At 44.1% G+C, this 13,431-nt stretch overlaps 1 protein-coding gene across 1 annotated transcript in view; it reads right to left on the minus strand.

Annotated features, from left to right (window-relative positions):
• Positions 1–1,769: 1,769 nt before the first annotated feature.
• Positions 1,770–13,431, minus strand: part of LOC120988618 (probable N-acetyltransferase 16) — a 50,105-nt gene continuing 38,443 nt past the window's right edge. Inside the window, exon 3 of the mRNA XM_040416203.1 lies at positions 1,770–2,381. Coding sequence (XP_040272137.1) covers positions 1,770–2,381 — 612 coding nt within the window. The remainder of the gene's footprint in view (positions 2,382–13,431) is intronic.

Consider the following 13,431-nt stretch of genomic DNA (forward strand, 5'->3'; position numbering starts at 1 on the left):
TGGTGAAATGCTGCCTCCTGCTAAGACGTTCCATATCAGCTGGTGGTGCTGGTTGTTGTGGCGTGCTGACAAAGCTTTTCCACATTTCGGCCATGCTAACCCTGCCTTCTGAGGTGCTGGTGGTGCCCCAGCTGCGTTGGCGACCTCTTTCTCGTCCTCTGCCTTCGCCTTTTGCTTCCACTGTGCCCCCGCTCTCAGTTGGGAATGCCACCAGCAGCGCGTCTACCAGCGTGCGCTTGTACTCGGCGCATCTTACGATCACGCTCCATATTAACATCTCTTATTCTTATATCTACAGAGCTGTGTAAGGAATCATTTTTTGCAGGACAATCGTAAAATTACAACTGTAGTTTTTATTGAAGGTGAAGTAAAAAAAGAAAACAAATCAGAAATTTATATTTTTTTTCCAAGGTCTTCATGGGAACATATCTGGCTTCTCTTCCTTGTTATGGACAACAGCACAATGGAGATTAAACACCGATTCTCCTAATCTGTAGGATTCTTTTTGGTTGAAGGAATGGAAGACAGATTCATAGGAATCAATGTTTTGAAAAGCATGTAGCACTGCATTTTAACATCAAACCTATAGGCGCCTTTCACACGAACGATACAGATTGGCTCAGGATGCGTTCAGTAAAACTCGCACCATTTTGCAAGCAATTCAGTTGGTTTTGTCTGCGATTGCGTTCAGTTTTTTCTGCGCGGGTGCAATGCATTTTGATGCATTTTTCACGAGTGTGATAAAACAACTGAAGGTTTACAAACATATCTTAGCAACCATCAGTGAAAAACGCATTCCATCCGGACTTGCTTGCGGATGCAATACGTTTTTCACTGAAGCCCCATTCACTTCTATGGGACCAGGGCTGCTTGAAAAACGCAGAATATAGAACATGCTGCGTTTTTCACGCCACGCAGAACTGATGCGTAAAAAAAAAGAAAAAAAAAAGCTCATGTACACAGACCCATTGAAATAAATGGGTCAGGATTCAGTGTGGGTGCTATGTGTTCGCATTACACCCACGTAGAAAACCCACTCGTGTGAAAGAGGCCATAGAAATGCGGTCTTTGGACAGATTCTTAAAGGGTTTCTACCACCAGAAATACACTTTTATTATATGCTAATGAGCCTCTAGGTGCTTTGTGGGTGTAAAATCAGCACCTAGAGGCTCCATCTACTCACCCATTATGCCGCCCAGGTCCAGTGTTGTGCCCGCCCAGCTCCTCTTGATTGATGGCACGGTCCGCTGCATCGCTGCCGAAATCCCACGCCTGTGCCGTTCACTTCTGTCTTCGGCGCAGGCGCAGTGAGTGAAGGCCGCTCTCCTGATGCTGGCTTCCTCACTGTGACGTAGTCGGCGCAGGCGCAGTGAGGAATCCGGCACCAGGATCGCATCATTCACTCACTGCGCCGAAGACAGAAGTGAACGGCGCAGGCACGGGATTTCGGCAGCGATGCGGCGGACCGTGACATCAATCAAGAGGAGCTGGGCAGGCACAACACTGGACCTGGGCGGGATAAAGCGTGAGTAGACAGAGCCTCTAGGTGCTGATTTTACACCCACATAGCACCTAGAGGCTCATTAGCATATTATAAAAGTGCTTTTTTAACAAAAACGGCTGCAGGGACTAACGTTAGAAACATACTGATATGTAGTGCTGACATTGGTGCATCGCTAATGTCAGTCAGCTACATAACAGTATTTCTGGTGGTAGAAACCCTTTAAATGCAAAATAAGAGCTTGCCGAGACTGGGAAGTGGAATTCAATCAGACCAGGCTTTCAAAAATAAACTGCTCAATAATACAACAGTATATATTCAACCCTTCACACAGTTGGACAAGCTCAGTCTGGAGACTCTTCTCTGCATATAGGACTAATATTATACCACTCCCTGCTGGCAATCCTTTTACTCCGATTTTCAAGTGCTCTAGAACATGGACCTTAGCACAAGATGGATCATTTCCAAACAGGTCGATATCTATATAGCATAATCTGTCTGCAAAAGGCATTGGATATGGTTGAGAACCAAGGCTAAGAAACCCTTCTGGAGAGGCTTGGGGGCCATTACTGCCAGGTGTGACCTTGGAAGAAGATGCAGAGTCACTAGAATCCTCAGGATGTGAATAAATCCAGACAAGCTCTCGTTTCAGTAGAAGATCTAGGTTGGACTTCTGAGCGGCAATAGGAGACCAACTTTGAACAAGCAATCCACCAGGAAGCAATTGCTCTCTTGTCTTTGACTCCTCAAGGAATCTGAGAACTTCCTCTGGTCCCAGAACAGATAGCTTTTTGGATCTGTCTTCATTATTGACTCGAGACTCCAGTAACCTGAGTTTTGCTTCCAACTGGTCAGCAGAAACAAGTACAGGTATCACTGCCTAATGGGGAACACAATGAACATAGGAGAGAGGTTCAGATTCAAAAGATTCAATGCAATACATAGATGAATTGTTATAAAAGTAGAAGAGGAACAAATGGAAAACAACAAAACTAGTTCTGAGTAAGGCTTCTTTCACACGACAGTATGGCTTTTTCAGTGTTTTGCGGTCCGTTTTAAACGGATCCGTTGTTCCGTTTTTTGTTTCCGTTGTGTTTCCTTTCCGTTTTTCCGTTCCGTTTTTCCGTATGGCAAATACAGTATACAGTAATTTCATAGAAAAAATTGGGCTGGGCATAACATTTTCAATAGATGGTTCCGCAAAAAACGGAACGGATACGGAAGACATACGGATGCATTTCCGTATGCATTCCGTTTTTTGCGGACCCATAGACTTTAATGGAGCCACGGAACGTGATTTGCGGCCAAATATAGGACATGTTCTATCTTTCAACGGAACGGAAAAACGGAAATACGGAAACGGAATGCATACTGAGTACATTCCGTTTTTTTTGCGAAAACCATTGAAATGAATGGTTCCATATACATACCGTATACGGAACGCAAAAAACGGTCCGCAAAACGGAAAAAAAAAACAGTTGTGTGAAAGAGGCCTAAATCAAAGTAATCAAAGTGGACTTCAATCCAAATTTCAGGGAATATTCAATTTGCTAGGAAGCCAAATTTCCTCGTGCTTCATGGTAACAAAACTATTTTCTCTGAAATGGCATTAAAAATAAAATCATACTTAACTCATCTATTTGAGCGCGAAGAGGCTGCTGCAGCCATCTTGCTTGAAGTTCCAGTGCAAAATCTTGTGCGCGGGGACCCATGACATCCCCCGCCGTATGAGATTTTGTGCTGGATCTTCAAGCAAGATGGCCACGATGGCCTCTTTGTGCTCAAATGGATAAGGCAAGTACAATTTATTATTTTATTTTTTAACTGATCAACCCCTGTAAGACCTTAATAATAATCTCAGATGCCACGATCAGCAATGAACCTGGCATCTGAGAGGGTTGAATGACAGGTGGTGGAACAATTGCGCCAGTAGTCATTGCGCCCGGTGCTTACAAAGAAATGCACTGCATGACGAAACAAGTCTTCAAGCAAATTTATTTTATTTTATTCGGCAATGCAGCCGAATCGAATCTCTAAACGAAAAAAAAAAAAAACAACAACATAGGAAACATAAAAAATAAACAGATTACAAAAATAGATAAGTTATTCCAACCAATAGTCTAATAATTAAAGTTTGTAAATTGAAGAAGATTGAACATTTAAACACATGTATTACCTGTTTGCCAATGAAGCTGTAATACTTTTCCTCTAATCATACCATTATAATGACTAAAATAATAGATAGCGGAGGTGCAATAGACATCGCTTATCTAGACTTTAGTAAGGCTTTTGATACTGTCCCACATAGAAGGCTTATCAATAAATTGCAGTCTTTGGGCTTGGACTCCCATATTGTTGAATGGATTAGGCAGTGGCTGAGGGACAGGCAACAGAGGGTTGTAGTCAATGGAGTATATTCAGACCATGGTCTTGTTACCAGTGGGGTACCTCAGGGATCTGTTCTGGGACCCATATTGTTTAATATCTTTATCAGCGAAATTGCAGAAGGCCTCGATGGTAAGGTGTGTCTTTTTGCTGATGACACAAAGATTTGTAACAGGGTTGATGTTCCTGGAGGGATACACCGAATGGAAAAGGATTTAGGAAAACTAGAGGAATGGTCAAAAATCTGGCAACTAAAATTTAATGTCGATAAGTGCAAGATAATGCACCTGGGGCGTAAAAACCCAAGAGCAGAATATAAAATCAGTGATACAGTCCTAACCTCAGTATCTGAGGAAAGGGATTTAGGGGTCATTATTTCAGAAGACTTAAAGGTAGGCAGACAATGTCATAGAGCAGCAGGAAATGCTAGCAGAATGCTTGGGTGTATAGGGAGAGGCATTACCAGTAGAAAGAGGGAGGTGCTCATGCCGCTCTACAGAGCACTAGGGAGACCTCATTTGGAGTATTGTGCTCAGTACTGGAGACCATATCTCCAGAAGGATATTGATACTTTGGAGAGAGTTCAGAGAAGAGCTACCAAACTAGTACATGGATTGCAGGATAAAACTTACCAGGAAAGATTAAAGGACCTTAACATGTATAGCTTGGAAGAAAGACGAGACAGAGGGGATATGATAGAAACTGCTAAATACATAAAGGGAATAAACAAGGTAAAAGAGGAGAGAAAATTTAAAAGAAGAAAAACTTCTACAAGAGGACATAGTTTTAATTTAGACGGGCAAAGGTTTAAAAGTAATATCAGGAAGTATTACTTTACTGAGAGAGTAGTGGATGCATGGAATAGCCTTCCTGCAGAAGTGGTAGCTGCAAATACAGTGAAGGGGTTTAAGCATGCATGGGATAGGCATAAGGCCATCCTTCATATAAGATAGGGACAGGGGCTATCCATAGTACTCAGTATATTGGGCAGACTAGATGGGCCAAATAGTTCTTATCTGCCGACACATTCTATGTTTCTGTGTTTCTATATATTATTGATGATCCCAGTTTGATACAGTATGATACACTGGACATTTAATGACAAGGTGCAGAACTTTATTACAACATTGGTTTGTTAGTCTAGTTAAATTGCTAGTTAAAAATTAACGTTGATAAGATATGGTGGGGGAGGGTTTATTTTGCTATACTTGACTAAGGGACCTGTTAATTGGTTTTGGGGTGAGATTGGATTCTCCACAAGCAAAGAGATGCATGGTTTTCTTCCTTTTTCTTCCCTGTGCAGACAGGCTGAAGGTGCCATTGTGGAATACTAAGGGGCTAAAAGGTAGGCTTAAGCTTATAGGAGTGTTTAAAAATAGACCAGATACAGTTGTGGTAGCAGAAACTCATCTGACTAAATATGATGTAAGGAAATACTATGGTCACAGTTCAGAACTTCAGTCAGCAAAATTAGAAATGACCACAAGTCTTCCTTATACACTCCTGTTAATAGGAAGCTAAGGTTAACACTAGCTTCTTCCCCAGAACTTGCTGCAAGGCTAGTTGGACTGGAGAGAAATCACATTATGTCTGGAGTAAGGTAGCAGAAAATTGGTGCAAGTTCACTGGAAGCAGACATTCTAGAAAGACCAGAAAGGGTGCAAAGAGTTGTAGAACCAGGAGAGACAGATTGTGCCTAAACAGCAGATTGGTTAATGCAGAAACTTGACACGGTCAGAATAGCAGGAAAATCAGAAGCCATATCAAGAAACAAGGGGTTAAATCAAGAAAACAAGCCAAGGTAGGTACACAGTGTTGACAAGCAGATCTTCAGTTCAGACATAAAGCATATGACTTAATAGGATGGAAGAATTTCCTCCGGCTCCTACTACCTAACCCCTTCCCCTTAAATAATCCTACCGACACCAACTTGCTTTGGTGAAAATGACCATGACGGCCAGATTTTATTATTCCATACATTATAAGCAACATCTTACACCATATAACATGAATAGTAATAATAACAGGCACTTTAACACATCTGTCAACGTTATCACCTACTGCACCGTGACCAAGGATTCTGGAGGGCAACCCAAACAAGCTGTATTCTCCTTAACCGTCTCCCCTTATGCTTCAAACTTACCCTTGGCCGCACTCACCGACCCCAGGGCACCAAATGCTTGAAGTATACAAGTATCTCCCCCTGTAGGCCTTTTAGCCCAAACAGGAGCCCCATCCTTGGCATTAACAAACCACATGAGATGCAGACTCTAACATGTCATGCATCTCTTAACCATTGTATTGCTCCCCAGGATCTCATATCAAGCAGCCCTTTATAAGCTGCCATCAAGTACCTAACCACTACCAGGGTGGGAGAGTGGGAAACTGACGCGCTCTCAACTGGCAACTGCCCAAAACCCCTCCCTCTACACTTTATATACAGCCCGCCAACCTTGCTAACTCCACCCTTCTTTAGTCTAAACCAGCCCTTCCAATACCATTCCCAACCACATTAACCCTAGCCTAGCCTACAGTCTTCCCCCCAAGTCAATCCGCACTACGCTATGTCTGCACCTCGCTCCGTTGCTATTCGAAGCACAAAAAGAGCCACTTTACACAATCACAGGCAACTGGCAATGATTAACTGACTTAAATACTCCACCTAGCTATGGGTTTGTATGCTGAGCCAGGAACCATGCACATCATGGCTTGCTAAACTAGTCCCGACAGAAACTACATCTTTTGTATTAGCCATGGAAAACCACCTCTTCTTGCTTGAACTCTTCAATGTTGTAGGAGTGTAATTTATGATGCAGGCATCTCTTCTCAGCATCCTCCCAATGAACCTTCCAGTTCCCAGTACTTTGTGGAACATGCTCAGTCCCTTTTTCATGGTGCAGTATGGGCACTTCCTACTCTAGTACTGTGCATTTCTGCACCCTATTAGCCTCCTGGACTATATATCAGATACACCAGAGAAGGAAATGGTCTTCTCCCAGCTTCTCCATTTTCAGGCCTGTGCCCCAGTAGCAGTAATCATTTGGTGACATGGCACCTGCTATGCTCAGTAGGACCCACACTGGCCTGGGGATGATGTACTCTGTTCACCAGGGAAGCGAGGCTAGGCAATATATTTTTTTAACCAATTAAACTAAACTAACTAACTAACTAACTTAAAACTACAGGGGCAGCACAACTGTAAGGAGCAGCATTAACCACCTCCGGACCGCCTAACGCAGATTCGCGTTCCGGAGGTGGCAGCGCTGCGCACAGTCACGCATATACGCGTCATCTCGCGAGACGCGAGATTTCCTGTGAACGTGCGCACACAGGCGCGCGCGTTCACAGGATCGGAAGGTAAGCGAGTGGATCTCCAGCCTGCCAGCGGCGATCGTTCGCTGGCAGGCTGGAGATGTGATTTTTTTAACCCCTAACAGGTATATTAGACGCTGTTTTGATAACAGCGTCTAATATACCTGCTACCTGGTCCTCTGGTGGTCCCCTTTGTTTGGATCGACCACCAGAGGACACAGGTAGCTCAGTAATATGTTGCACCAAGCACCACTACATTACACCCCCCCCCTGTCACTTATTAACCCCTTATTCACCCTTGATCACCCCTGATCACCCCATATAGACTCCCTGATCACCCCCCTGTAATTGATTACCCCCCTGTCATTGATCACCCCCCTGTAAAGCTCTATTCAGACGTCCGCATGATTTTTACGTTTCACTGATAGATGGATCGGATCCGCAAAACGCATACAGACGTCTGAATGGAGCCTTACAGGGGCGTGATCAATGACTGTGGTGATCACCCCATATAGACTCCCTGATCACCCCCCTGTCATTGATTACCCCCCTGTAAAGCTCCATTCAGACGTCCGCATGATTTTTACGGATCCACTGATAGATGGATCGGATCCGCAAAACGCATACGGACGTCTGAATGGAGCCTTACAGGGGCGTGATCAATGACTGTGGTGATCACCCCATATAGACTCCCTGATCACCCCCCTGTCATTGATCACCCCCCTGTAAAGCTCCATTCAGACGTCCGCATGATTTTTACGGATCCACTGATAGATGGATCGGATCCGCAAAACGCATATGGACGTCTGAATGGAGCCTTACAGGGGCGTGATCAATGACTGTGGTGATCACCCCATATAGACTCCCTGATCACTCCCCTGTCATTGATCACCCCCCTGTAAAGCTCCATTCAGATGTCCGCATGATTTTTACGGATCCACTGATAGATGGATCGGATCCGCAAAACGCATACGGACGTCTGAATGGAGCCTTACAGGGGCGTGATCAATGACTGTGGTGATCACCCCATATAGACTCCCTGATCACCCCCCTGTCATTGATTACCCCCCTGTAAAGCTCCATTCAGATGTCCGCATGATTTTTACGAATCCACTGATAGATGGATCGGATCCGCAAAACGCATACGGAAGTCTGAATGGAGCCTTACAGGGGCGTGATCAATGACTGTGGTGATCACCCCATATAGACTCCCTGATCACCCCCCTGTCATTGATTACCCCCCTGTCATTGATCACCCCCCTGTAAAGCTCCATTCAGACGTCAGCATGATTTTTACGGATCCACTGATAGATGGATCGGATCCGCAAAACACATACAGGCGTCTCCCTGGAGCCTTCCAGGGGGGGTGATCACCCCATATAGACTCCCTGATCACCCCCCTGTCATTGATCACCCCCCCTGTCATTGATCACCCCCCCTGTCATTGATCACCCCCCCTGTAAGGCTGCATTCAGATGTCCGTATGATTTTTACGGATCCACGGATCTGATCCGCAAAACACATACGGACATCTGAATGGAGCCTTATAGGGGGGTGATCAATGACAGGGGGGTGATCACCCCATATAGACTCCCTGATCACCCCCCTGTCATTGATCACCCCCCTGTCATTGATCACCCCCCTGTAAGGCTCCATTCAGACATTTTTTTGGCCCAAGTTAGCGGAAATTATTATTTTTTTCTTACAAAGTCTCATATTCCACTAACTTGTGTCAAAAAATAAAATCTCACATGAACTCACCATACCCCTCACGGAATCCAAATGCGTAAAATTTTTTAGAGATTTATATTCCAGACTTCTTCTCACGCTTTAGGGCCCCTAGAATGCCAGGGCAGTATAAATACCCCACATGTGACCCCATTTCGGAAAGAAGACACACCAAGGTATTCCGTGAGGGGCATATTGAGTCCATAAAAGATTGAAATTTTTGTCCCAATTTAGCGGAAAGGGAGACTTTGTGAGAAAAAAATATATAAAATCAATTTCCGCTAACTTGTGCCAAAAAAAAAAATATTCTATGAACTCGCCATGCCCCTCATTGAATACCTTGGGGTGTCTTCTTTCCAAAATGGGGTCACATGTGGGGTATTTATACTGCCCTGGCATTCTAGGGGCCCTAAAGCGTGAGAAGAAGTCTGGGATCCAAATGTCTAAAAATGCCCTTATAAAAGGAATGTGGGCCCCTTTGCGCATCTAGGCTGCAAAAAAGTGTCACACATCTGGTATCGCCGTACTCAGGAGAAGTTGGGCAATGTGTTTTGGGGTGTCATTTTACATATACCCATGCTGGGTGAGATAAATATCTTGGTCAAATGCCAACTTTGTATAAAAAAATGGGAAAAGTTGTCTTTTGCCGAGATATTTCTCTCACCCAGCATGAGTATATGTAAAAAGACACCCCAAAACACATTGCCCTACTTCTCCTGAATACGGCGATACCACATGTGTGACACTTTTTTGCAGCCTAGGTGGGTAAAGGGGCCCACATTCCAAAGAGCACCTTTCGGATTTCACAGGTCATTTACCTACTTACCACACATTAGGGCCCCTGGAAAATGCCAGGGCAGTATAACTACCCCACAAATGACCCCATTTTGGAAAGAAGACACCCCAAGGTATTCCATGAGGGGCATGGCGAGTTCCTAGAATTTTATATTTTTTGTCACAAGTTACCGGAAAATGATGATTTTTTATTTATTTTTTTCCTTACAAAGTCTCATATTCCACTAACTTGTGACAAAAAATAAAAACTTCCATGAACTCACTATGCCCATCACGAAATACCTGGGGGTGTCTTCTTTCCAAAATGGGGTCACTTGTGGGGTAGTTATACTGCCCTGGCATTCTAGGGGCCCAAATGTGTGGTAAGAAGTTTGAAATCAAAATGTGTAAAAAATGACCAGTGAAATCCGAGAGGTGCTCTTTGGAATATGGGCCCCTTTGCCCACCTAGGCTGCAAAAAAGTGTCACACATATCTCCGTACTCAGGAGAAGTTGGGGAATGTGTTTTGGGGTGTCATTTTACATATACCCATGCTGGGTGAGAGAAATATCTTGGCAAAATACAACTTTTCCCATTTTTTTATACAAAGTTGGCATTTGACCAAGATATTTATCTCACCCAGCATGGGTATATGTAAAATGACACCCCAAAACACATTCCCCAACTTCTCCTGAGTACGGCGATACCACATGTGTGGCACTTTTTTGCAGCCTAGGTGGGCAAAGGGGCCCATATTCCAAAGAGCACCTTTCGGATTTCACTGGTCATTTTTTACAGAATTTGATTTCAAACTCCTTACCACACATTTGGGCCCCTAGAATGCCAGGGCAGTATAACTACCCCACAAGTGACCCCATTTTGGAAAGAAGACACCCCAAGGTATTCGCTGATGGGCATAGTGAGTTCATGGAAGTTTTTATTTTTTGTCACAAGTTAGTGGAATATGAGACTTTGTAAGAAAAAAAAGATAATAAAAAATCATCATTTTCCACTAACTTGTGACAAAAAATAAAAAATTCTAGAAACTCGACATGCCCCTCACGGAATACCTTGGGGTGTCTTCTTTCCAAAATGGGGTCACTTGTGGGGTAGTTATACTGCCCTGGCATTCTAGGGGCCCAAATGTGTGGTAAGGAGTTTGAAATCAAATTCTGTAAAAAATGACCAGTGAAATCCGAAAGGTGCTCTTTGGAATATGGGCTCCTTTGCCCACCTAGGCTGAAAAAAAGTGTCACACATCTGGTATCTCCGTTTTCAGGAGAAGTTGGGGAATGTGTTTTGGGGTGTCATTTTACATATACCCATGCTGGGTGAGAGAAATATCCAAAGAGCACCTTTCGGATTTCACTGGTCATTTTTTACAGAATTTGATTTCAAACTCCTTACCACACATTTGGGCCCCTAGAATGCCAGGGCAGTATAACTACCCCACAAGTGACCCCATTTTGGAAAGAAGACACCCCAAGGTATTCGCTGATGGGAATAGTGAGTTCATGGAAGTTTTTATTTTTTGTCACAAGTTAGTGGAATATGAGACTTTGTAAGAAAAGAAAATAAAAAATCATCATTTTCCGCTAACTTGTGACAAAAAATAAAAAGTTCTATGAACTCACTATGCCCATCAGCGAATACCTTAGGGTGTCTACTTTCCGAAATGGGGTCATTTGTGGGGTGTTTGTACTGTCTGGGCATTGTAGAACCTCAGGAAACATGACAGGTGCTCAGAAAGTCAGAGCTGCTTCAAAAAGCGGAAATTCACATTTTTGTACCATAGTTTGTAAACGCTATAACTTTTACCCAAACCATTTTTTTTTTTTTACCCAAACATTTTTTTTTATCAAAGACATGTAGAACAATAAATTTAGAGCAAAATGTATATATGGATCTCGTTTTTGTTGCAAAATTTTACAACTGAAAGTGAAAAATGTCATTTTTTTGCAAAAAAATCGTTAAATTTCGATTAATAACAAAAAAAGTAAAAATATCAGCAGCAATGAAATACCACCAAATGAAAGCTCTATTAGTGAGAAGAAAAGGAGGTAAAATTCATTTGGGTGGTAAGTTGCATGACCGAGCAATAAACAGTGAAAGTAGCGTAGGTCAGAAGTGTAAAAAGTGGCCTGGTCTTTCAGGGTGTTTAAGCCATGGGGGCTGAGGTGGTTAATAAGAGAGAACTACTGTTAGGGGGTCACTTCAGGGACAGCACAGTTTTAGGCTATACACTGATTGCCAGCATTACTGTAAAGGCGGAACTAAGGTGGCAAAACAACTGTGTGAAGACAGTAAGGGGGAATTCTACTATATAGGGCACTGAGGGGGCATTTTATAAGGGGGAAAAACTACTTTGTGGAATTAGCTATCACGGGGCGCCAAAGGCACACTCGGTCTCCCATCAACCGCAGACCAGGGAGGCTTTGCTAGCTGGGAGGCTCCCTGCTCCTAGGTCTGCCTTGGGCGCTGAGCTGATCACTCGGTGCTCGACTTGTCTGTCTGTCGGTCATGTGACGCTGGCCACGTACATGACCCTCACTCCCCACTATAAATACAGGCTGCCTGCTGGCCACAGGTTGCCTGTTAATTCTAGGTTCCAGGCTATTTGTTGGACTACTGAATACTCACCTGATCCTGTTCCCTGACGATCCTTTGCCTCCTGTACTGTGCATTTCTCCTTCCATCTGACGATTCTTTGCGGACTCCTGTTGTACTTTGTTTCTCTCCTGCTATTTGACCTCGGCTTTTCCTGACTATCCTCTGCTCATTCCTTAGTACTGCGTAGCTCTCTAGGTATTGACCCGATCCGTTCATGTTCCTTTATTTGTCTTGTCTGTCTTCCCAGCACGTATCCTAAGTTAGGGACTGCCGTCTAGTTGTCCCCTGTCATTAGGACTTGCGAGGCAAGTAGGCAGAGCCATGGGTGAGGGTGGAACGCAGTGGTCACTATCCTCCCCCCTGTGTGTAGTGTACGTGACCGTCACAGATTAACAGGCCATAACCTAACCACTGTATCATGAATACTCTGGTGTCCTTGACTGACCATGTCTCTAACCTGACACAAATGGTGCAGGAGCTAGGGGACAAACTCTGTTCTTTTGAGCTAGGACAAGGTACATCCATCCCTCAGGCCTCCAGTCTACATTTAGAGCCCCAGATTAAGCTTCCTGAGCCCTTTTCTGGAGATCGGAAGAAGTTTATTTCCTTTAAAGAAAATTGTAAACTTTTTTCCGTTTGCGCCCCCTTATCCTCTGGGCCCGAGAGTCAACGCATGGGCATTGTCATTTCCCGGTTACAGGGTGATCCCCAGTACTGGGCATTTTCTTTACCTGCTGTCGCAAGTTGTTTAACATCAGTGGAGGTTTTTTTCAGGCCCTGGGTACCCTGTATGATGAACCAGACAGGACACTGGTAGCCGAGACTGCTCTAAAGGTTCTGGTTCAGGGCGATCTACTTGCGGAGGAGTATTGCACCCAATTCAGAAGGTGGTGTGTTCTCTCAGGATGGAATGAACCAGCACTTAAGAGTCAGTTCAGGTCAGGTCTGTCTGATAACTTAAAGGATCTTCTAGTGAGTTATCCGCTTCCAGAGACTCTAGAGGAGATGATGACCCTTGTAGTCCGACTTGACCGATGGGTTAGAGAGAGACGACAGGAATGACAGTTCTCTCCTCAGGTGGTGGTCCAGCCTGAGGTCTATCCTAGAAACAATGCTGAGG

Source organism: Bufo bufo, chromosome 1, assembly GCF_905171765.1.
Source record: "Bufo bufo chromosome 1, aBufBuf1.1, whole genome shotgun sequence".
NCBI classification, from domain to species: domain Eukaryota; kingdom Metazoa; phylum Chordata; class Amphibia; order Anura; family Bufonidae; genus Bufo; species Bufo bufo.